This window comes from Staurois parvus, unplaced genomic scaffold (assembly GCF_062004578.1).
Source record: "Staurois parvus isolate SC_StPar_1 unplaced genomic scaffold, SC_StPar_1.0 ptg000426l, whole genome shotgun sequence".
NCBI classification, from domain to species: domain Eukaryota; kingdom Metazoa; phylum Chordata; class Amphibia; order Anura; family Ranidae; genus Staurois; species Staurois parvus.
This window is the reverse complement of record NW_028318222.1, coordinates 3,353,353-3,379,668: the sequence shown is the minus strand read 5'-3', so window position 1 is coordinate 3,379,668 and position 26,316 is coordinate 3,353,353. Positions and strand designations below refer to the sequence as shown.

Genomic DNA, 26,316 nt, shown 5'->3' with positions numbered 1-26,316 from the left:
GTTCATTACATCCATTATGCACTGAATGCAGTTGCAGTGCTTTGCAGAGGGACTCAAAGGAGCCCAAAGGAGGTGATGTCATGGCATTCATAGTGTATTACTTCCTCCAGCCCCATCACCAAAGCTCTGTACCTTCATACAGACCTGAGGCTGGAGGAATAGTCTGCAGGAGCCTGTGTACTGAACCGGTTTTAAACTGATTGCAATGCATTGTAGGCCTCAATGCAAAAAAACTAAGGCTGGCCATACACTATACAATTTTCTTGAGATTTTTGCTTTAGATTTACCAAAAACCATATAATATGAGGTCAAACCCAAACAACACTTTCAGTTGTATCCAATTAGGCGGGCCCTTGCACTACACAGTTGAAGGTAAATCTAAAGGAAATTGGACAGAAAATTGTATAGTGTATGGCCAGCCTAACACATGCACATTTTTTCAATATAGGTGCATTTGTTTTTTATTTTATATATAAAAAGTCTAATATATCATTAAAGCTCCTAAAATGTGTAATTGGCAAGACTTGCATAGACACAGGAATACTACAGAATGACACAGTGTTTGATCTACTTTATGATGACTATTTATAATAAACCAATATAAATAGACTATATTTTACAGCAATCATACACTGAATAATGCAGCAGAAGTTTATCACCGTTTAAAATTCCAAAACATAACAAGAATTCATGCTAAGTAAGAGTATGGAAAGGGCAGGAGTTCTGCAATACATTCATTCGTAGCTATGTAACCTATAAAATGTACCCTGATGTACGCTCTACCGGTCAGAAATGAAATATCGTGAACAAAAGAAATATACAAAAGAAAAGTACATGTCTGGTGTTAAATTGTCAGAGGGATGTCACGTGTACATTGCAAGGATGCTTAAATATCTTCCCCATCAACAAAAATATAAAATCATTTTTCCCCCCATATTTAAATCTAACAGATGTGCAGGCTTCCTGGGTTAGATCTATGTTTATATAAGTCCTATGTTAATATTTAAAGCTTTGGTATATACTATCAGGACGTTTAATGACATCGCTGTCTCTATGCTTTCTTGAAGTGCTTAGAGTTATAGTGTGCCCTCATGTCTTTTCTCAAGTTAAATTTTGCACCGCAAACTCCGCAAGTATAAAGGTGGATGTCCATATGCTGTTCTAGCTGGTCGTTACTTGGGAAAATCTGAAAGCACACCTGACATATAGTTTCTCCAGCTGCTAAATGGGATATCATATGGCGTACGTGGTCATGTTTACGGAAATTTCCCTGGTCGCAAAGCGAGCAAACGTATCTAGCCATGCCAGTGTGCATGTCATTGTGCAACCTTAGCTGCCGCTCCCTTAAAAACTGCTTCCCACAGGTTTGGCATGAAAATTGCTTTTCCTTGGTGTGTACGGTATAATGTTCCCGTAAGTGGCAACGTTGGTAGAAGCCTTTGCCACAGATGTCACAGAAGTGTTTCCTCCGATGGTCCCGATCATTTTCATCGGTAACAGAATTCCTGTAGACTTCATGCTCCATACATTGGGACATGTGTTCCACCACCTGATTTTCAGACTCAAAACGTTGACCGCAATTAGGACACCGGTAAGGGCAGGAAGAATGTTTATAAACCTGTTTTGGTACGCTAACGGCACCTTCGTTTAAGTCATCCCACATATCTACTAATACCTCTCCAACTGCAGAGGACTCTTCCATGCCATCTTCAAAATGAACTCTCTCATCCACGTTCCTCTCGTGATTCTCAAAGGGCTCCTGAGGTTCTCCACATCTCTGAGCGTGCTCTTGCAACTGTCTACCTTTCACCAGAATTTGGCCGCACTTACCGCACGCACATATATTTTCAATATGTTTGGCTAGGTAATGAGATGAGAGGTCTTGTTCATTAAGAGTCAAACCACAAAGTTCACATGATATCTCTGACATACGCTCAGTGGCATTACTTCTTTTCCTACTTGCGCACCCCAAGTCTTTTCTATAGCTTGCAAACATCTGCTGGGAGTTCATAGGCAAGTTATCATTCATCCGTTGGTTACAAGGTATACCAATGTAGTAGGCGCCTTCATCAGCTTCATCATCTAGATCATCAATGTCAGAAGATTCCAAATAATCTTTATCGGAGATCTTCACAATATTGATGTCATCCATTTCTGCGAGGGAATTCTCATCAGATTCGATTTTTATGATAACTGGGTTTTTCTCAGTAGTGTCTATCGTCTCACTCTTTATCTGGTCCAACGTGGCTCCTGAGTCTTTTGTACTTTCAGCAGCTTCGTCCATCGGTTGACTTGAGTCCACTTTGTTCACGTTGTCTTGCGAAGGAGAAAACTTTGACACCGGTGATTCGCTTCCACTCTGACTCTGCTCGTTGCTATTCTGTTCCCGGCCGTGAAAAAACAGCCTGTTGGTGCAGGTTTGAGAATGCTCATCCAGAAGCTTTTCGCAACTGAATACAAATCCACAACCCTCACAAGTATAACTACGCCCAAACCGCCTGGCCCCACGCTCTCTGGTGTTATGCACTTTTGGCGAAGGCGTCTTTTTGCACAAACTCCTAGTCTGTTGCCGGCTGTGATGCGGCAGATTGCTTTCAGCCGGTTTTTCAAGCGCCGTGTTTACAGATAAGGCCGGCTCTGAGGTCCATTTCACTGGCTCCTCTCCAGTCTTTCCTGTAGCTTCTTCATACATACGCACTCCGAAGACCATCTTACTACTTAAACTACTAGATGCAGAAGAGGAACATTTAATGGAGGAATCCATATCCTGTATTTCTTCCAAGCAGTCCGGGATAACATACAGTTGCAGGTAAGTCATGGCATGCTTTAGCTGCTCGAAATCTTCTGGCGCAGTCATTATTTTACCCAAGTACATGAACTGCAGGATGAGGTCAAAACAATCTGCGCTGATCTTTGTGTTGGTGAGGTTGATTTGTGCCATGCTATGCTGATGATTGATGAACATCATTTTGAAGTAGGAGCTGCAGGCTGCCAGGACCGCCTTGTGAGCTTGGAAGTAGATGTCATTGATCGAGATGCAACAGTCACAGAGAAATCCCCATTCCCTCTGATTGTAGAGTTGCTGCAGCACGTAACTACAATGGCTTGATTTACCCATCATCTTGGTTTTCCAACAACACCTGAAAAAGAAAAGAAAATACAGTTTAAAAAGGGACAAGTACAAAGAATAACATTTAGGCCCCATGTACACGGGACACTTCTGAACCATGGAAACTGACTGCTGGAAATCGTAGGTTAAAAAACGTGTTTAGCCATGTTTGCATACTGCGTTTAGAAGCGTTTTTTAAAGATAACCTGAGGAGACCTTCCAAAATACCCAGAATGCACTGAAAAACCATAAAAACTTAACTATTTCAGACATTTTGAGAGAAATAGAGAGAGCAGAAGCAGAGAGAGCAGTATGTGTTGAGATCTATCCTTTTTTTTTTTTGTGGTTTGGATGTGTTCCAGCTCATTTCTGTGCAGAAATTATTGCAGCTATTTTCTTTCATGTGAAACCTCAAAGTATGGTGTACCAGGTCCATTTGAGTACCGGGAACACACTTTGCATGCATTTTTCATGATGAAAAAAGGCTCTGGACAGCATCTGTAAATTAAAGAGTTGAAAAACGCATTTACACATGTTTACAAGCGTTTGGAACGCTGATAAAATCTACTCCTGAACACAAGTTTGGTGCATTCAAAAAAAAAAGACTGTAAACTCAACTGCCTGTAAAGGACTGTAAACTCAACTGCCTGTAAATGAGTGTAAACGACGATGTGTACATGGACACATAGGAAAACATTAGGGAGAGTTCAGGGGCTGCTGATAAAAAAAAAAAAAACACAGAAAAGCTCCTAAACGTGAGTTTATCAGCTGCAGCGTACATGAAGCCTTAAAGGAAAAGAATACCTGTGTTGACCTCACTTTTTAAAAACGAGTTCCCTGTCAATATGAGCTGCGTCATTGCATCAGAACAAGTGTGCAGATTAGGCATTCTGTCATTCCTGCTCTGTATGCATATTCCAGGTAGCTGCCTCGGGCTCCATGCACACTAGCGTTTGTTTTTTTTGGGGTATTTTAAGCTCAAAAAGTGCTGGGAAAAAATGCTGGTAATAGCGTTTTTTAGTAGTGTTTCGGAGCGTTTGCATTTTATTAAGATGTTTACAGTATATGTAGAAGTAAAAAAAAAAATAAATGTAGAAAAAGCTGTTAGTGTTTTAATAGGATTTAGGAACGTTCAGCGGTTTTTTTTTTTTCTGCTGGAAAACGCTCCAAAAAAACTCAACAAACCCAATTTTGTTTCTGCTACTAGACATTGAAGCGCAAAAAAATGCTAATAGCTTAAAAGTAGCGTGCATGGACACACTATTTAGCTTCTAGGAGCAGAAAAATAATGCTAATAACAGCTTCTAGCAGCTTAAAAAAAATTGCTAGTGTGCATGGAGCCTCAACGTATTAAATACAGCTAAGCAACTAGCATTTTCAAGAGATCACCAGATGTTTTTAAGGTCATGCTGAAATAATCGTCTGCATAACATGGTCATAACAGAGGCCTGTTATACAGAGGGTTAAACAAACTCTTTAAAGCGCTATAGAAACAGTTCAACACTTTCAGAAGGAAAGATATATTACTAAAAGGTCAAAACGGGTGCAATAAAAATATATACAGAAAAGATGTAACTAAGATATATATATATATATATAAATAAACATACAAAGACCAACAGCACAGCAAAGAAATATCAGAGAGAGGTGAAAGGGTTAAGGTACTTGCCAAAGTCCTGGGTTAGCAGATTCAAGTTTCAGAGCAAAAGACAGGGGTCTTCCCAGGTTGTATTGATGTTAAAATGGGAGAAGTCTTCAACCTACACTCTTAGGCCTGACAGCCTATTTTGTAGTCCCCAGCAGGGGGTGTTTCTGAAATCAAGGACCAATCCCCGCTTAGGGCGTGGAGATAGGGGTGGATGCCTCAACTAGAGTAAAAATCTCCCGTAACTCATATTATGGTCCATAACTGTCCATCTGCACAATGGACATTCCACCCGTGGGTAGATTATTATGCAGACAGGTCTGAGGATTAATTAGATATGAATTATGAAAGTGTACACTGAACAGTTCACGAGATCTATTTTTCTGCTTTCCTGTGTGTCCGAGACAAGGCGAGTGACCCATCAAACTGTTCGCCTGCTCATCATCCATCTGACGATATGTCTGGTTTTTACGTAAGTCACTCATATTCCAAGATATGAGACATGGGGAAAAATGGATTTTGAGAAGTGTTATCTGATTCTGTCACCTATGCTGAGTTAGGTTTATTAGCTGGGAATCTCTTTCAACTCTTGGGAAAGCTGGCCTTATCTCTTCCGAGGTGTGAAATGGCACAGGTTCTCTGACAGCTAGGCCCCCTCTCCCTGGGGGGGATTTTATAGCTCCTATGACCCTCCAGTGACATTTTTTAACACACACATACACTGTCACTGTGTCTCTCAGCGTGAGGGGGAAGGGAGAATGAGGGTATAACATGGCTACTCTTAACAAAATGGTGGACTGCGTCAGTCTCTGGTGCGCACGTTTGCGACAATCAGCTGTGTCCAATTACAGTCCAGAGCTCTGTGTTGACAAACAACACATGGATCTGTACAGAGGGAACATCGTTTGTTTCTTCTCCCTACAAAGCAGGGAGAAAGAACAAACAGATATTTAGTAAAAGGCAGCACACATTATACACACTGAGCACTGTTAGGCACACAGTTGCGTTGCGCTAATTAGAAAGCAACACTCCAAAAATGCCTAAAAAATGCTAGTCATTTTTCAAGCGTTTTTGAGGCGAACCATTGTGAAAGCAAGCTAAGTGGCTCATCACCGCCATTACCAGTATACCTTTCACACAAACCAATCAATGTACACTTATTGGGAATTTGTTTTCACTAAAGACATGTAGCAGAATACATTTTGGCCTAAAGGTATGAAGAAATTTGATTTTTTTTTTAATTTTTATTGGATGTGTTTTATAGTAGAGGGTTAAAAATATTTTTTCAAAATATCGCTCTTTTTTCATTAAAAGAGTACCGTATTTTCCGGCGTATAAGACGACTGGGCGTATAAGACGACCCCCTACTTTTCCTGTTAAAATATAGGGTTTGAGCTATACTCGCTGTATAAGACTACCCCTCTTCCAACGCACACCAAATAAAAATGACAAAACATCAGATTTGATTTCAATATGGTATGCTATTTCAGTATGGTATTCCAATGATGGGGTGCTATTCCTCCCACTGACACCAATGATGAGGCACTACTCCTCCCACTGACACCAATGATGGTGCACTATTCCTCCCACTGATACCAATGATGGGGCACTACTCTTCCCACTGACACCAATGATGGGGCACTATTTCATCCACTGACACCAATGATGGGGCACTATTCCTCCCACTGACACCAATGATGGTGCCCCATCATTAGTGTCAGTGTGTGAGGAATAGTGCCCCATCATTAGTCAGTGGGAGGAATAGTGCCCCATCATTGGTGTCAGTGGGAAGAATCGTGCCCCATCATTGGTGTCAGTGGGAAGAATCGTGCCCCATCATTGGTGTCAGTGGGAGGAATAGTGCTCCATCATTGGTGTTAGTGGGAGGAATAGCGGCCCATCATTGGTATCAGTGGGAGGAATAGCACCCCATCATTGGTATCAGTGGGAGGAATAGCACCCCATCATTGGTATCAGTGGGAGGAATAGCACCCCATCATTGGTGTCAGTGGAAGGAATAGAGCCCCATCATTGGTGTCAGTGGGAGGAATAGCGCCCCATCATTGGTGTCAGTGGGAGGGATAGCGCCCCATCATTGGTGTCAGTGGGAGGGATAGCGCCCCATCATTGGTGTCAGTGGAAGGAATAGAGCCCCATCATTGGTGTCAGTGGGAGGAATAGCGCCCCATCATTGGTGTCAGTGGCAGGAATTGCGCCCCATCATTGGTGTCAGTGGGAGGAATTGCACCCCATCATTGGTGTCAGTGGGAGGAATTGCGCCCCATCATTGGTGTCAGTGGGGAGAATAGTGTCCCATCATTGGTGTCAGTGGGGAGGAGGAATAGTGCCCCATTGTTGGTGTCAGTGGGGAGGAGAAGCAGTGCCCCATCGTTGGTATCAGTGGGAGGAATAGTGCCCCATCATTGGTGTCAGTGGGAGGAATAGTGCCCCATCATTGGTATCAGTGGGAGGAATAGTGCCCCATCATTGGTGTCAGTGGGGGAGGAATAGTGCCCCATCATTGGTATCAGTGGGGAGAATAGTGCCTCATCGTTGGTGTCAGTGGGGAGGAGGAATAGTGCCCCATAATTGGTATCAGTGGGGAGAACAGTGCCTCATCGTTGGTGTCAGTGGGGGAGGAACAGTGCCTCATCGTTGGTGTCAGTGGGGGAGGAACAGTGCCTCATCGTTGGTGTCAGTGGGGGAGGAACAGTGCTTCATCGTTGGTGTCAGTGTGGAGGAGGAATAGTGCCCCATCGTTAGTGTCAGTGGGGGAGAGGAGCGGCTGCTCCTTCAAGTTCGGCCACTCGATTTTCGCGGGGCCGCTCGGCTCCGCCTCCTCACCGGTGATTGGTCGCCTGTGTGCCTTTCCAGTGCTGGCGCCCAATCACCGGTGAGGAGGCGGAGCCGAGCGGCCCCGCGAAAATCGAGCGGCCGAACTGAAAGAAGGAGCAGCCGCGCTTCCTGGACCGGATCGTCGTGGGACCGGAGCCAGGTAAGGTACAGCAGCCCCTCTGCCCACCCCTGTACTTAGTGTCCGTTGGAGGAGGAGGGGGGGCAGCGCCGCGCCGCCCCTTGAGAAAGTGCCGTCCTGACCCGGCTCGCACCGGCGTATAAGACAACCCCCGACTTTTCAGAAGATTTTCAGGGGTTGAAAAGTCGTCTTATACGCCGGAAAATACGGTAAATAATAAAAAAAAGCCAGTGGTGATCAAATATCATCAAAAAAGCTCTATTTGTGTGAAAAAAAATTATATAAATTTTATTTGAGTACAGTGTTGCATGACTGTGCAATTACCAGTTAAAGTAGCACAGTGCTAAACAGCAAAAAATGGCCTGCGTATGAAGCGAGTAAAACCTTACAGCGCTCAAGTGGTTAACAAATGTATTAGGAATCAAGGAACCTTCACTAATTTTGTAAGTCTGGGTTCACACTAATGTGGTGTGGGACACCGCATGTAATTCACTTCGGAATCACACTGCATACGAGTCATACATTTTGTGCAGGACCCACTGAGTCCTGGTTCACACTAATGCAGTTTTTAGGGCTTTTTGCAGAAACGCACTACAGTCCATTTAACGTGGTTTCCTATGGGACATGTTCACATCTATGCTTTTTTGAGTTGCTGTGTTTTTGGAAAGGGTCAAGGTTTTGATACATTTTTGAAAATGTATCAAAAATGCACATGTTGCATTTTTAGACCCCTGCAGGTGCAGCGCCTGAATGACGATTATAAAGTCACTCCCGTTATATTGACTTTGAACAGGGACACAGATAAAAAGCAATTTCTTATAAAATAACAAGGCAGGAATCTGCAACTAAGTTTGGTAGAATCCCTGCAATGTACATTGGTCACCCAGAGGGGAATGGTTTTTTTTCCCCAACAAAAGTGGAGTTACTCTTTAAGATCAGTGTAATTTTGTTCATGCTTCTATGCCCCCGCTCTGCAGGAATGTGTCCTCCCTGATCAATATAAGTATGTTCTAAAAAAATACAGACCATGTAAGGAGTACAATGGGCTGATGATAGGAAAAAATCAAAATGCTGAAATCTGGACTATGGCCATTAGGAAGCTGAACAGGAGACATTCACCTCTTCCGCTGCATTCGCAATGTAAAACAAATGAGGAGTCTGGTGGGGAGAGTAACACTTCTGGTGCATAATAACACACCCGTACAATGTATGCTTTTCCAGGGAAGGCGTACACTGATGATTTGACTACATTTGCATTGCCTTTGCATGTAGGCAATCTTGTCATAAAGACAGTCAGTACTGGGAACCCAAGTTCACTTTCTGTCGCATTTACTTCTCTAGCCACCAAGCATTTTCCGGCACTTTTTGTTTACAAGTTTAAATCTGTATTTTTTACTAGAAAAGTTTTTTATTACCCCCAAACATTCTATATTTTCTTTAGGGTCTTTGCTAAAAAAAAACCATTATATATATATATATATATATATATATATATACACATATACACACACACACACACACATACATACATACATACATATATACACACACATACAGTGGGGCAAAAAAGTATTTAATCAGCCACCAATTGTGCAAGTTCTCCCACTTAAAAAGATGAGAGGGGCCTGTAATTGGCATCATAGGTAGACCTCAACTATGAGAGACAAAATGAGAAAACAAATCCAGACAATCACATTGGCTGATTTGGAAAGAATTTATTTGCAAATTATGGTGGAAAGTAAGTATTTGGTCACCTACAAACAAGTAAGATTTCTGTCTCTCACAGACCTGTACCTTCTTCTTTAAGAGGCTCCTCTGTCCTGCACTCATTACCTGTATCAATGGCACCTGTTTGAACTTGTTATCAGTATAAAAGACACCTGTCCACAACCTCAAACAGTCACACTCCAAACTCCACTATGGTGAAGACCAAACAGCTGTCGAAGGACACCAGAAACAAAATTGTAGACCTGCACCAGGCTGGGAAGACTGAATCTGCAATAGGCAAGCAGCTTGGTGTGAACAAATCAACTGTGGGAGCAATAATTAGAAAATGGAAGACATACAAGACCACTGATAATCTCCCTCGATCTGGGGCTCCACGCAAGATCTCACTCCGTGGGGTCAAAATGATCACAAGAACGGTGAGCAAAAATCCCAGGACCACACGGGGGGACCTAGTGAATGACCTGCAGAGAGCTGGGACCAACGTAACAAAGGCTACCATCAGTAACACACTACGCCGCCAGGGACTCAGATCCTGCAGTGCCAGACGTGTCCCCCTGCTTAAGCCAGTACCTGTCCGGGCCCGTCTGATGTTTTCTAGAGAGTATTTGGATGATCCACAAGAGGATTGGGAGAATGTCATATGGTCAGATGAAACCAAAATAGAACTGTTTGGTAGAAGCACAACTCGTCGTGTTTGGAGGAGAGAGAATGCTGAGTTGCATCCAAAGAACACCATACCTACTGTGAAGCATGGGGGTGGCAACATCATGCTTTGGGGCTGTTTCTCTGCAAAGGGATCAGGACGACTGATCCATGTGCAGGACAGAATGAATGGGGCCATGTATTGTGAGATTTTGAGTGCAAACCTCCTTCCATCAGCAAGGGCATTGAAGATGAAACGTGGCTGGGTCTTCCAACATGACAATGATCCCAAACTTACCGCCCGGGCAACGAAGGACTGGCTTCATAAGAAGCATTTCAAGGTCCTGGAGTGGCCTAGCCAGTCTCCAGATCTCAACCCCATAGAAAACCTTTGGAGGGAGTTGAAAGTCCGTGTTGCCCAGCGACAGCCCCAAAACATCACTGCTCTAGAGGAGATCTGCATGGAGGATGGGCCAACATACCAGCAACAGTGTGTGCCAACCTTGTGAAGACTGACAGGAAACGTCTGACCTCTGTCATTGCCAACAAAGGATATATAACAAAGTATTAAGATGAACATATATATATATTTATTTATTTATTTTTAGCAAAGACCCTAAAGAGTGAAATGACAATCCTTGCAATTTTTTTCATGTCACATGATATTTGCAAAGCGTTTGTTCAAATACAATTAAAAAAAACAAACAAAAAAACACTTAAAAAAAAAATGGGGTTTATATTATGTTTTTAATTCATTTAATATGAAAGAGGATATTACAGTGAGAAATACCTAAGAAGTGGAATGGCAACAAACCACGGTAATTAAAAAGGCGACAATATTTACAGGTTACTTGTTTAGATTTACAGAGGAGAATTATTGCTCTTGCTGGAATGTTTGTGGCAATACCTCACATGTGCTGTGAACACTGTTTACATATGCGTTCACTTCTGCAGTGAGCACGGAGAGATTGGGGGGGGGGGGGGGGCTTTAAAAAAAAAAATTTTCTTATTTATTTTTTTATTTTAACACTGTCCATTTTTATCCCTTTAATCACTTTTATTCCTATAACAAGGAATGTAAACATCCCTTGTAATAGAAATAAGGATGACAAGTGCTCTTTAAAGCGGAGCTCCACCCAAAATGGGAAGTCCCGCTTTAATGACTGCTCCCCCGCTCCCTGTTACGGATTGGCACCTTTGGGGAGTGGGGGGGAGTGAGTACCCAAAATTAATAGGTACCCGCTCCCACTTCTGCTGTGATCGCAATCGACAGTTGTCCCTCCCCGTTATCTTCTGGGACACATGACAGGTCCCAGAAGAATACGGGACCATTCAGAAAGCACGGCTGTGAAGCCCCAAGCTGTCACAGTCAGGTGCCCACACTAAAGATGCTGGTGCCAGAAACACAGGGTGGCTGGTAAAACGGGCTGCGGGGAGAACACCACGGGACCGAGGGACAGGTGATTGGCTGTGTTTTAAAAGTCAGCAGCTCCATGTTTTTGTAACCGCTCACTTAATTTTTTACAGTTTCACTGGAACTCAGCTTTAAAGTACCCCCCCTCCTTTAAAGCGGAGTTCCACCCAAAAGCAGAAGCTCTGCTTATTTGTCTCCTCCCCCCCTCCACTGCCATATTTGGCACCAATTGGGGGGGATGGGGGAGCAGGTACCTGGTTTTGACAGGTACCCACTCCCACTTCAGGCTCAGTTTGCTGCAGCGAAGTGAGCCGGAAGTTCAGCTCCCTCCTCCCTCTTGCAGTCTCCTGGATCTCAGGAAACTGCTGGACCAATCAAGAGGAACGACGCAACTTGCGCATGTGCAGTGGGCACCAGGCTGTGAAGCCGCAAGCTGTCACAGCCTGGTGCCCAAGTTCAGATGCCGGTGCCATGGAGGAGAGAAGGGACAGTGCGGGTGAGAACATCGCTGGACTCCAGGACAGGTAAGTGTGTGTTTATTAAAAATCAGCAGCTACAGTTTTTGTAGCGGCTGACTTTTACTAAAAACAAAAATGGCTGGAACTCCACTTTGAGAGATCTGGGGTTAAAAAGATCCCAAATCTCTCCTTTACCTTTTAAAAGCAATAGATCCAAAAAAAAAAAAAAATTGTTTGCATCCGCTTCGGATCGGAAGTGACGTCATGATGTCGCTGCGGTCCTCCAAGGCCAAAGAGGCCATCAGAAATGATAGAGTCTCTCATCGCCTCTGCGTCCTGCATTGTCGAATCAATTCTCGGGCACGCCGGTTGAAACAGTAAGCCCGAGAAACACTGGCAAGCAGCGAGAAGGTGGGGGGAGGGGACGCCTACCCTCCCGCTGCTGTTAAAAGCGATCTGCAAAGCATTGCAGCCATGATTAGCGAATTGTGGGGGCAATGTTGGGCTCCTGCAGACTCTCAGGACAGCTGTCTGCCCATACCTGCAATACGGGTAGACAGTTACTTGGATCGATGAACTATGAGAACACTCACCAACTCCATCACAGTTCGTTGAGAACTACAAGCCATGATCTGCAATGGCTGATGGTACTTGTAGTCTATCCACAGGAAATTGTAAATCAGGGGTCTACAAACTGTGTCCCAAAGGCCGGATATGGTCCTTTGCTACTCTTTATCTGGCCCTTGAGACCAACAATGGGGCAGCACTTCTTCCACTGAAACCAATGATGGTGCACTATTCTTCCCATGTGCCCCCCCCATTTCCTCTATATATCGCCCTGATGTGGCCCCCCCCTCTATATATCACCCTGATATCGCCCCCCATCTCTATATATCACCCTGATGTCACCCCCCCTCCTGTATATATCACCCTGTCACCCCCCCTCCTCTATATATCACCCTGTCACCCCCCCTTCTATATATCACCCTGATGTCACCCCCCCTCTTCTATATATCACCCTGTCACCCCCCATCTTCTATATATCACCCTGATGTCACCCCCCCTCTTCTATATATCACCCTGATGTCACCCCCCCTCTTCTATATATCACCCTGATGTCACCCCCCCTCTTCTATATATCAACCTGATGTCACCCCCACTCCTTTACATATTGCCCTGTCGCGCCCCCCCCCCCTCCTCTATATATCACACTGTTGCTGTCCCTCTCTCCCCAATATTACACACTGATGTCGTCCCCGCACTACCCAATATAACACACTGATGATGTCGTCCCCCCTCCTCTATATTACACACTGATGTCATCCCCCCTACTCTATATATCACACTGATGTCGTCCCCCCTTCTTTTATATTACATACTGATGTCGTCCCCCCCTCCTCTATATTACCCACAGATGTCGTCCCTCCCTTCTCTACATATCACACAGATGTCATCCCCCCTCCTTTATATATCACAAGGATGTTGTCGCCCCCCCTCCTCTATGTATCAAACTGATGTTCCCCCCCTCCTCTATATATCACACTGTCATCCCCCCTCCTCTATAGATCACACTGATGTAGTCCCCCCTCCCCTATATTACACAATGATGTTGTCCCCCCTTCTCTATATTACACACTGATGTTGTCCCCCCTCCTATATATTACACACTGATGTCGCCCCCCCTCCTCTATATATCACATTGATGTCGTACCCCCCTCTTCTATACATCACACTGATGTTGTCCCCCCATCCTCTATATATCACACTGATGTTGTCCCCGTCTCTATATATCACTCAGATGTCGTCCCCCCTCCTCTATATATCACACTGATGTAGTCCCCCATCCCCTATATTACACAATGATGTTGTCCCCCCTTCTCTATATTACACACTGATGTTGTCCCCCCTCCTATATATTACACACTGATGTCGCCCCCCCTCCTCTATATATCACATTGATGTCGTACCCCCCTCTTCTATACATCACACTGATGTTGTCCCCCCCTCTTCTATACATCACACTGATGTTGTCCCCGTCTCTATATATCACTCAGATGTCGTCCCCCCTCCTCTATATATCACACTGATGTAGTCCCCCCTCCCCTATATTACACAATGATGTTGTCCCCCCTTCTCTATATTACACACTGATGTCGTCCCCCCTTCTCTATATTACACACTGATGTCCCCCCTTCTCTATATTAAACACTGATGTCGTCCCCCCCTCCTCTATATATCACATTGATGTCGTACCCCCCTCTTCTATATATCACACTGTCATCCCCCCTCCTCTATATATCACACTGATGTAGTCCCCCCTCCCCTATATTACACAATGATGTTGTCCCCCCTTCTCTATATTACACACTGATGTCGTCCCCCCTCCTATATATTACACACTGATGTCGTCCCCCCCTCCTCTATATTACACACTGATGTCGTCCCCCCCTCCTCTATATTACACACTGATGTCGTCCCCCCCTCCTCTATATTACACACTGATGTCGTCCCCCCCTCCTCTATATTACACACTGATGTCGTCCCCCCCTCCTCTATATTACACACTGATGTCGTCCCCCCCTCCTCTATATTACACACTGATGTCGTCCCCCCCTCCTCTATATTACACACTGATGTCGTCCCCCCCTCCTCTATATTACACACTGATGTCGTCCCCCCCTCCTCTATACTACACACTGATGTCGTCCCCCCCTCCTCTATACATCACATTGATGTCGTAGCCCCTTTTCTATACATCACACTGATGTCGTCCCCCCTTCCTCTATAAATCACACTGATGTCGTCCCCCCTTCCTCTATAAATCACACTGATGTCGTCCCCCCTTCCTCTATAAATCACACTGATGTCGTCCCCCCTTCCTCTATAAATCACACTGATGTCGTCCCCCCTTCCTCTATAAATCACACTGATGTCGTCCCCCCTTCCTCTATCACACTGATGTCGCCCCCCCTACCTCTATAAATCACACTGATGTCGTCCCCCCTACCTCTATAAATCACACTGATGTCGTCCCCCCTTCCTCTATAAATCACACTGATGTCGTCCCCCCTTCCTCTATAAATCACACTGATGTCGTCCCCCCTTCCTCTATAAATCACACTGATGTCGTCCCCCCTTCCTCTATAAATCACACTGATGTCGTCCCCCCTTCCTCTATAAATCACACTGATGTCGTCCCCCCTTCCTCTATAAATCACACTGATGTCGTCCCCCCTTCCTCTATAAATCACACTGATGTCGTCCCCCCTTCCTCTATAAATCACACTGATGTCGTCCCCCCTTCCTCTATAAATCACACTGATGTCGTCCCCCCTTCCTCTATAAATCACACTGATGTCGTCCCCCCTTCCTCTATAAATCACACTGATGTCGTCCCCCCTTCCTCTATAAATCACACTGATGTCGTCCCCCCTTCCTCTATAAATCACACTGATGTCGTCCCCCCTTCCTCTATAAATCACACTGATGTCGTCCCCCCTTCCTCTATAAATCACACTGATGTCGTCCCCCCTTCCTCTATAAATCACACTGATGTCGTCCCCCCTTCCTCTATAAATCACACTGATGTCGTCCCCCCTTCCTCTATAAATCACACTGATGTCGTCCCCCCTTCCTCTATAAATCACACTGATGTCGTCCCCCCTTCCTCTATAAATCACACTGATGTCGCCCCCCCTTCCTCTATAAATCACACTGATGTCGCCCCCCCTTCCTCTATAAATCACACTGATGCCGTCCCCCCTTCCTCTATAAATCACACTGATGTCGTCCCCCCTTCCTCTATAAATCACACTGATGTCATCCCCCTTTCCTCTATATATCACACTGTTGTCCTCCCCTCCTCTAAATTACACAATTATGTTGCCCCCCCTGCCTCTGTATATCACACTGATGTTGCCCCCCCCGCCTCTATATATCACACTGATGTTGCCCCCCCCGCCTCTATATATCACACTGATGTTGCCCCCCCGCCTCTATATATCACACTGATGTTGCCCCCCCCCGCGCCTCTATATATCAAACGGATGTTGCCCCCCCCGCCTCTATATATCACACTGATGTTGCCCCCCCCCCGCGCCTCTATATATCACACGGATGTTGCCCCCCCCGCCTCTATATATCACACTGATGTTGCCCCCCCTCCTTTATTATATCACACTGATATTGTCCCCCCTCCTCTCTATATCACACTGATGTCGTCCCCCCTCCTCTCTATATCACACTGATGTCGTCCCCCCCTCCTCTATATTACACAATGAGTTTGTCCAACACTCCTCTATGAATCATACTGATGTCGTTTCCCCCTCCTCTATATATCATACTGATGTCCCCCCCTCCTCTATATATCACACTGATGTCATCGTCCCCCTCTATATATCATACTGATGTAATCCCTCCTCCTCTATAGGTCACACTGATGTCGTCGATCCCTCCTCTATATATCACACTGATATCGTCCCCCCCTCCCCTCCTCTATATATCACACTGTCATCCCTCCTCCCCTACTTAACACATGGATGTCGCCCCCCCTCCTCTACTTAACACATGAATGTCGTCCCCCCTCCTCTATATATCACACTGATGTTGTCCTCCCCTCCTCTATATATCACACTGATGTTGTCCCCCCCTTCCCTTATATTACACACTGATGTTGTCCCCCCCGCTACTTTACACACGGATGTTGTCCCCCCTTCTCTGTGTATCACACTGATGTCGTCCCCCCTCCTCTATATATCACACTGATGTCGTCCCCCCTCCTCTATATATCACACTGATGTCGTCCCCCCCCTTCTCTATATATCACACGGTCGTCTCCCCCTCCTCTATATTACACACTGATGTCATCCCCCCTCCTCTATATAACACACTGATGTCATCCCCCCTCCTCTATATAATCACACTGATGTCGCAGAGGAGGACTGGTTGAAAGTGTTGTGGTCAGCTGAGGCCAAAATCGAGCTCTTTGGCATCAACTCAACTCACTGTGTTTGGAGGAGGAGGAATGCTGCCTATGACCCCAAGAATACCATCCCAACTGAGAAACATGGTGGTGGAAACATTCTGCTTTGGGGGTGTTCTCCTCCTCCTCTAAATACCACATTGAAGCCCCCCCTTCTCCATATACCACACTGAAGCCCCTCCCTCCTCCTCCTCCATATACCACACTGAAGCCCCTCCCTCCTCCTCCTCCATATACCACACTGAAGCCCCCCTCCACCTCCATATACCACACTGAAGCCCCCCTCCACCTCCATATACCACACTGAAGCCCCCCCCTCTCCTCCTCTATATACCACACTGAAGCCCCCCCCCCTCTCCTCCTCTATATACCACACAGAAGCCCCCCCCCCCTCTCCTCTATATACCACACTGAAGCCCCCCCCCCCCTCTCCTCTATATACCACACTGAAGCCCCCCCCTCTCCTACTCTATATACCACACTGAAGCCCCCCCCTCTCCTCCTCTATATACCACACTGAAGCCCCCCCCTCTCCTCCTCTATATACCATACTGAAGCCCCCCCTCCTCCTCCTCTATATACCACACTGAATCCCCCCTCCTCCTCCTCTATATACCACACTGAAGCCCCCCTCCTCCTCCTCTATATACCACACTGAAGCCCCCCTCCTCCTCCTCTATATACCACTCTGAAGCCCCCCCTCCTCCTCTATATACCACACTGAAGCCCCCCGCTCTTCCTCTATATACCACACTGAAGCCCCCCCCCTCCTCCTCCTCTATATACCACACTGAAGCCCCCCCCCTCCTCCTCTATATACCACACTGAAGCCCCCCCTCCTCCTCTATATACCACACTGAAGCCCCCCCTCCTCCTCCTCTATATACCACACTGAAGCCCCCCCTCCTCCTCCTCTATATACCACACTGAAGCCCCCCGCTCTTCCTCTATATACCACACTGAAGCCCCCCCCTCCTCCTCCTCTATATACCACACTGAAGCCCCCCCTCCTCCTCTATATACCACACTGAAGCCCCCCCTCCTGCTCCTCTATATACCACACTGAAGCCCCCCCTCCTCTATATATCACACTGAAGCCCCCCCCCCTCCTCTATATATCACACTGAAGCCCCCCCCTCCTCTATATATCACACTGAAGCCCCCCTCCTCCTCTATATATCACACTGAAGCCCCCCCCCTCCTCTATATATCACACTGAAGCCCCCCCTCCTCTATATATCACACTGAAGCTGCCCCCCCTCCTCTATATATCACACTGAAGCCCCCCCCTCCTCTATATATCACACTGAAGCCCCCCCTCCTCTATATATCAAACTGAAGCCCCCCCCCCTCCTCTATATATCACACTGAAGCCCCCCTCCTCCTCTATATATCACACTGAAGCCCCCCTCCTCCTCTATATATCACACTGAAGCCCCCCCCCCCCTCTATCTGTATATAGGGCCGACATATGAAGTGTTGTGATCACGGCTCACCCCGAGCTGTCATCCTGTGAGGTCACATCCCCCGGCCGGCCAATCACAGGGCTTCTATGAGTTGCAACTTGTGTGACCCCGGCCTGTCAATCAAACCCCAGAACCGGGCCTGTCCCCCCCAATCCCGGGACTCTTCCCCCACCCGATTGATGGCTGGGGCCAATACAGGTCCGCCCCCACCTCGGGGGGAGCGGCTGTCAGGGAGGCTGAGTACGGAGCGGACATACCTCACTGCTGGGCCGGGGCTGCATGCAGATCGGTGTCTGTCCGGCGCTGGTGATCGGAGTCCGCTGTGTACAGAGCAGGCCCTGTGTGCAATGTCCGGCCTGACCACCCCCGATCAATGAAGCGGCACCGACTCCCTCCTTCCCCACCCCGGGAGAGGACGCTGCACCGAGCTTCTTCCGTCTGTGCCCAGATCACTCCGGGCGACACCTACTGGACACACCGCGCACTGCGCCGCTTAAAGTGTCACTCCACCTACAACCTCGTATAACCAGCCCGGCCTCCCCGACTTACCGAAACTGCAGCTCGGCGCAGGAACCAATCAGCTTCCAGGGTTTGTGGCCAAAGCTGAAAGGATAAGTTCACCTTTTAGAAAAAAATAATAAATGCACGTTGTTCTGCAGGTAGTCAAATGTGCATTTATTATTTTTGTCTACAGGAGCCTGGAACAGGGGCGGACTGACCATTCGAGCACTCGGGCCCTGCACAAGGGCCCGGGGTCAGTAGGAGGCCCCATGAGATGCCCCTGGTACTTTTCATTGACTTTTTCATAGGCTTTTTTGGGTGTGGGTGAGAACACAGGGGCCCCATGATCCCCTATTGCCTGGGGGCCCCATGAGTTGTCAGTCCGCCCCTGGACTGGAAAGCCTTGCACCAGCGATTAGGAAATTGCTGACGCCATGCAAATCTCCTGCAGTCCTGTCGGAATATCTACTTGCTGTACGGGATGTACCATCAAGCAGATATTCCAACAGGAAGAATGAATGAACGGGCATGGGACGCTCCACAGTTTCGTGGTAATTCATTGAGGACTATAAACTGACAGCTGGTAAGGATGCCGGGACTTGTAATCTCTCATTCACAGACGACTGTGAAAAAGTGATGCGGCCGTGTGGGCGGAGCCCCGCACAACCACAAAGCAGGGAGCGGGGGCCAGTCTTGAATATGGGTGGAACATGTTACAAAAATTAACATATCCTTTAACTGAACAAGCTGAAGTTAGAAGCTGATTGGTCACTATGCAGACACAATCCTCATGTTGCCCTCTGCAGTTTTAGTAACGTGTTATAGGCATGGCATGAATACATTGGATTGGGGCTCATTCACACCACATGTGGTGGGGCTGGCCCAGCATCTATTTCCAGGACCACCTGAAGGCTACATTCATGGGTGCCTAGTCCTTGAGTGGATGACAGCGGCGGAAATTGCTGCATCCAGCAGTGATCAGTGCAAGTAATCGGTAGTTGAGAGGACATGTGCAGATAGCTACAGCATACCTTCCATCTGTCCCAGATTTCCAGGGACTGTCCCGGATTTCCAGGGACTGTCCCTGATTTGGAACAAAGTCCCTCTCTCCCTCTTTCCTCCCCATTTCGCCTTCATTTTGGTCTGATCTATATAGTTGTATATAAAATGCACTATTTATCTTTTATAAAGTGTTCCCCAGTGTTAAACGTTTCATCCAGCTTTTAAATTGTTGCATTTGTAAATTTCAAAGGCCAGTATAACGGAATAGTAGTTGTAAAAAAAAAACGCTTGTGGGTTTAACTAACATTTTTTGTATAGTTTTCCTTTAAAGGGAGCGTGGCAGGGGAGTGTGTCCTACGCTTTTGTACATTTGTTAATAGGTGTCCTCAGGGTGGACTGACAACTCATGGGGCCCCAGTGTCCTTGCCCAAACTCAAAAAAGACTATGAAAAAGGTACCAGGGGCATCTCATGGGGCCCCCTACTGACCCCGGGCCCTCGGGCAGTGCCCGAGTTTCCAAATGGTCAGTCCGCCCCTGGGTGTCCTATGTTCCCATCTCAAAAAGTTGGGAGGTATGCCACAGCCACCAGCGCCCTGTCAGTGAAGTGTACATGGCACGGCAGCCGTAGTTAGCTGCTTACACGTGGCAAAATCGGCAATTCCTGCTGCTGTCACTGGGGCTAGGCATCCATAAGGGCCGGTTCGCACCTAAGTGTATTGGAAACATGGAATAATGCACTTGTGTTGCCATTATTTTCTAATGGCACCCCAACACAGTGCAATTTTGCGGCGATTGTTGTGCCGCAAAATGCACAAAAAGTGTTGAAAACATGCCTGGCTCAGTGCCAGAATTTGGTACATGAACCTCTTTGGCACATTTTTGGAGCAGGGGACCATTCAAAATGAATAGTGGTGCTCCACATCGCAGCAGCATTGCTCAGGTATGAATAGAGCCCAAGCCCTAGTTCACACTGAAAGTTACACGATTTCAAAGCCACAGGTCAGTGCAACTTGGCTAACATCTCTACAAATTCATGCACAGATGTCTATCCAAGTCGCACCTGAAATCGCAAAATATAGTGCAAGAACCTTTTTTTCAAATCAGCAGGGCACCGCAAAGTCGAAGTCACACTGATTTGAATGGTTCCATTGCCAACAATAGAGTGTGACTTGTCATGCGACTTGGAGCTGTCAAATCGCATGACAACTTGCATCGGTGTGAGCCAGGGTGTAATGTAGCCCAACACATAAACAAGGAAAAATGCCTCATTTCTAATCATGTCAGTCCACAGCACTGCGTGTACGTTTTTTTTTCCAGCACAGACGATCACAATGCAAGCCAATACACTGCCTCTGTGGTGCATAGAACTGTACTGAAATGTCACTTGCAAAAAAAAAATTAAACTGTGCAATGTGTAGGAATTGGCACATCAGCCCCGTGTTATACAGCACACAACAGTGGCTGTGCGTTCAGTGCAGTTTGCTGCTATGAACATGTCCTAAGGCCTGGTTCACATCTATGCAGGTGGTTGTAGTTGTAGAAATTACAGCGATTCCCGCAACCACCCGCAGTGAAAAATGCGCTGCTGTTTAAAAACACGCAGGACTGTTATTCGTTCTGAATAACATCCCCATACATCTAGAAACACAGCGCATTTGTGAGTGTGGGAACCACATGGAAATCACATGGTGCAAAAGCATAGAATGGAAAATAAAGGAATAGAATACAAAATAATAGTATAAAAAATAGAATAGAGTAGACTAGAAAGAATATAGCCATCTTCTGAAATTCAAATATCGAAAAGAATAGAATAAAAAAGAATAGAAAATAAAGGGACAGAAGAGAATACAATAGAATAGAAAGTAAAAAAATAGAATTGAATATAATATAAAAGAATAGAATAGAAATAAAATATAAAATAAAAGAATAGAAATAAAATATAAAATAAAAGAATAGAATAGAAAAAATATAACGGTCCTCTGACATTTGAATTTTACATCTTGAATAGAATAGAACCAGCTATTCTTCACAATAAATTGGGATCGATTCAATATTTTCGAATCAAATTTGATTCAAATACTTTGAATCCATTGGAAAAATTTTAATCAGGTCGAAAATGAATAAAACAAACTAAACAAATTTTGTTATGAATGAAACAAACAAAATTAGTAACTTAATGAATCGATCCAAAATTAAACAAAATTAATTTTTTTGTTCTGCACAAATTCACTGATGCCCCTGCCCTCTAGATACCATATTGATGTCATCCCCTCTCCCTCTAGATACCATATTGATGTCATTCCCTCTCCCTCTAGATACCATATTGATGTCATTCCCTCTCCCTCTAGATACCATATTGATGTCATTCCCTCTCCCTCTAGATACCATATTGATGTCATTCCCTCTCCCTCTAGATACCATATTGATGTCATTCCCTCTCCCTCTAGATACCATATTGATGTCATCCCCTCTCCCTCTAGATACCATATTGATGTCATCCTCTCTCCCTCTAGATACCATATTGATGTAATTCGCTCTCCCTCTAGATACCATATTGATGTCATCCTCTCTCCCTCTAGATACCATATTGATGTCATCCCCTCTCCCTCTAGATACCATATTGATGTCATCCCCTCTCCCTCTAGATACCATATTGATGTCATTCGCTCTCCCTCTAGATACCATATTGATGTCATTCCCTCTCCCTCTAGATACCATATTGATGTCATCCCCTCTCTCTCTAGATACCATATTGATGTCATTCCCTCTCCCTCTAGATACCATATTGATGTCATTCCCTCTCCCTCTAGATACCATATTGATGTCATTCCCTCTCCCTCTAGATACCATATTGATGTCATCCCCTCTCCCTCTAGATACCATATTGATGTCATCCTCTCTCCCTCTAGATACCATATTGATGTCATCCCCTCTCCCTCTAGATACCATATTGATGTCATCCCCTCTCCCTCTAGATACCATATTGATGTCATCCCCTCTCCCTCTAGATACCATATTGATGTCATCCCCTCTCCCTCTAGATACCATACAGATGTTGCCCCCCCTCTCTATGCTACACTATAAAATATTGCTTGAAGCATCTGCACCCCCAAGAAAAATCCCAACCAGTGACCCAATGGGAAGCTGAATGTGGTGAACTCTCCCCCAAACAATGGGAAATTATTCTCACCAATATGCACAAATGTACCCATTACCTTACTCTCCTAGATTGTAAGCTCCCAGGATCAGGCCCTCCTATCCCTCTTGTATTGAACTGTATTGTTGCTGTATTGTCTCCCATTATATCTAAATCCTGTATAATAACAATAATAATACACTAGAGGAAATGGCTATTCCATAGCATACCAGGTGATTTTTGACCCCCTTAAAGGCTTCATCCCACTTTTCCTAAAGTCTTGAATACATAAATGTCACCTCCAGAGCCAGTGCTACACTATTTTGCACCCTAGGCAAGACCAGCTACTTGCGCCCACCCCCCCCCCCCCAAAAAAAATAATACAAAATTTTAAAAACAGAAAATATTAAATCAACAAAACATGAAACTGCTAAATTTCTTTTAATTTGCACAGAAAAAAATGCCATAAGATGCCACCAGCACCAATAATAACCACCGCTCCCAAATGATGGCTACAGCGCGGTTGTCCAGTTCTGGGAGGGCATCATATGATGTCCTCCCAGAACATGCCCTCCAGCGCCCCCAGCGGCGCGCACCCAGCGATCTTGGTGATTGCTGTGTCCTATAGACACTGCTGATCACGTGATGAGGCCAATCACAAGGGCCTTTTACCATGTGATCAACTGTGTCCAATGGCACAGCAGATCACGGCATAAATACAGTTGCCGGTTATTGGCAGAACTTTCCTCACACTGTCACAGCCTGAGGAAAGTACTGCCGATAACCGGCAGCTGTCACAGCAGATCGGCACTGATCATCAGGGCACTGATGATCAGTGCCACCCACCAGTGCCCATCTGTGCCCAGCAGTACCAGCCATCAGTGCCGCCAGTCTGTGCCGTCAGTCAGCATCGCCCATCAGTGCCACCTATCAGTGGCCATCATTGCTGCATATCAGTGCCATCTCATCAATGTCCACCAGTGCTGTCTCATCAGTTCCACCTATCAGTGCTGCCTATCCATTCCACCTCATTAGTGCAGCCTCATCAATGCACATCAGTGAAGGAGAAAAATTACATATTTGCAAATTTTTTTAAAAGAAACAAAGAGAAACTTTTTTTTCACATTTTTTACTCTTTTTTTTGTTTATAGCGCAAAAAATAAAACACCCAGTGGTGATTAAATACCACTAGAAGAAATCTCTGTTTGTGTGGAAAAAAATTATAAAAATTTAATATGGGTACAATGTTGCATGACCGCGCAATCATCATTCAAAGTGTGACAGTGCTGAAAGCTGAAAATTGGCCTGGACAGGAAGGGGGTAAAAGTGCCCTGTAGGCAAGTAGTTAAAGACAAAATGAGTGTCACGGACGGACTGTATCTGTGGCTGGCAGTGGCAGGGTGACAGTTGCAGGCAATGGGGGGAGATAAAACGCTGTGAACACACACACATCACTGACACATTGCACATGTGATGGATGACGGCCCACACTCACACAGACGTGAGACATCAGAGTCAGACATTACCTTACACAGGCACAGCTCTGCCTCCGCTGATGACTGGGAAGAGGAGGGCTGGAACGCCACAGTGATCAGCAGCCACCAGCTAGCTTGAAGTAAGGGACTGAGTCTGAGAGGAACACGGGAAGGAGCGTCAGCTACTCTGGCTCCAGACACCCGGCATCTTCTTCTGTCCTTTCTTCCTCCCCTCTGCACTACGAGCGGGGAATATGCAAGTATCAGCGTATACCTGGATACAGAAGCCTGCCCCAGATGCTTCTGATATTTTTTCAGCTCCATCTGGTCCTCTTCTCTAGGATGGACCATCCATTGGGATGAGCGCCCCCTAACAGTACAGATGCCTGCAAAGGGAGATGCCTAACAGTTCAAAGGGATGCCTGCAAAGGGAGAGTGTTGCAACTGCTGAGTCATCTGTGGCAACAATAGATAGCGCTGCGCATGTCTGGGTCTCAGAAGGATGGTGTTTGCTCCTGTACCAGTAGGGGGCACTTGTTCTAATGGCTGGTTTGTCCTAGAGAAGAGAACATGACGGAGCTGTGAAAACTAAAATCAGAAGTGTTTGGGGCAGGCTTCATTCAGTTCACAAATGGCCTGCAGGTATGGGAGGAGCATAAATGGATATCTTTAAAAACAGATTAGTTTAGAATTATGGAATAATTGTCTACCAAACCTCCAATCAGATGCAGCCACTGTTCACTGGTCAAAAAAGCGGCAGAGAGAGAGAAACGTCCATTCATGCTGTAAATGGAGGCCTCGGTTCATTTTTATTTCATTTTATTGGCTGAATAAAACAAATCTATACACGCATGACCAGCTTTATGCAGAGCAATGTGTGTGTGTGTGTGGGGTGGGGGGGATTTACTAAAACCTGAGGGTGCAAAATCTGGTGTAACTCTGCATAGAAATCAATCAACTTCCAGGTTTTATTGTCAAAGCTTAAAGTGTTACTAAACCCACAACAGTAAAATCAGTCTATATATATGCAGAAAGCATGCTTGTTATAGTCACTGTGATGTTTGTTATAGTCACTGTGGAACCTAAGGGGTTAATCCTCTGTATTGTGTAGAAAGACTGTTTTATCCTGTCTTCTCTGATCCTCCCCTTCTACTCTCTCCAATCCATCTGCTGATGGTATAGAGCCCTAAGAGACACTGCACATGCTCAGTTTGGTGTGTATTGTTAGAGGTTTTTTTTGGAAGGTGCATGTGTTCAGCACAGGACCAATCAGCACCATCCAGACAGAGGGTCAGGGGTCATGCAGCCTCATAGGACAGTCAGAGGAGAATGAAAACTCCTTCTACATGCTTTAACCAGTACTCAGCTGGAACACTGATAGAAGGATGTTAGTGACACCAAGTCAGTTCCCCCCAGTGTCAGAATGTCCGTCGCAGTCCTGCTATAAGTCGCTGATCGCCGCCATTACTAGTAAAATATAAAAAAAAAAAATCCCAGTATATATACCGTCATTTGTAAGCACTGTAACTTTCACGTAAACCAATTAATTTACATGAATTGGGATTTGTTTTTGCAAAGACATGTAGCAGAATACATTTTGGCATAAATTTATAAAGAAATTAGATTTTTAAATTTTTTTTATTGGACATATTTAATAGCAAAAAGACAAAATAGTTTTTTTTCTCACAATTGTTGGCCTTTATTAATAGCGCAAAAAAATAAAAAATAGGCAATCAAATACAACCGAAAGAAAGCTCAATTCGCAGGGAAAAAAAGGACATAAA

At 45.5% G+C, this 26,316-nt stretch overlaps 1 protein-coding gene across 2 annotated transcripts; it reads right to left on the bottom strand.

Annotated features, from left to right (window-relative positions):
- Nucleotides 1-551: 551 nt before the first annotated feature.
- On the bottom strand, nt 552-24,942 carry ZBTB1 (zinc finger and BTB domain containing 1). Of its 2 annotated transcripts, none has more exons than XM_089687506.1 (2): nt 24,584-24,942; nt 552-3,140 (listed from the first exon to the last, which is right to left on the bottom strand). In XM_089687506.1, exon 2 carries the CDS (start codon nt 3,119-3,121, stop codon nt 1,052-1,054), a length of 2,070 nt encoding a protein of 689 aa, XP_089543632.1. In that variant the 5' UTR covers nt 3,122-3,140; nt 24,584-24,942; the 3' UTR covers nt 552-1,051. The 2 variants fall into 2 exon arrangements, with proteins under 2 accessions (XP_089543632.1, XP_089543631.1); XM_089687505.1 differs by lacking the exon at nt 24,584-24,942 and adding an exon at nt 18,675-18,869.
- Between the last annotated feature and the right edge of the window lie 1,374 nt (nt 24,943-26,316).

Coding starts and splice junctions, on each gene's coding strand:
- ZBTB1 (XM_089687506.1), bottom strand. CDS start 3,121: ATGATGGGTAAATCAAGCCATTGTAGTTACGTGCTGCAGCAACTCTAC.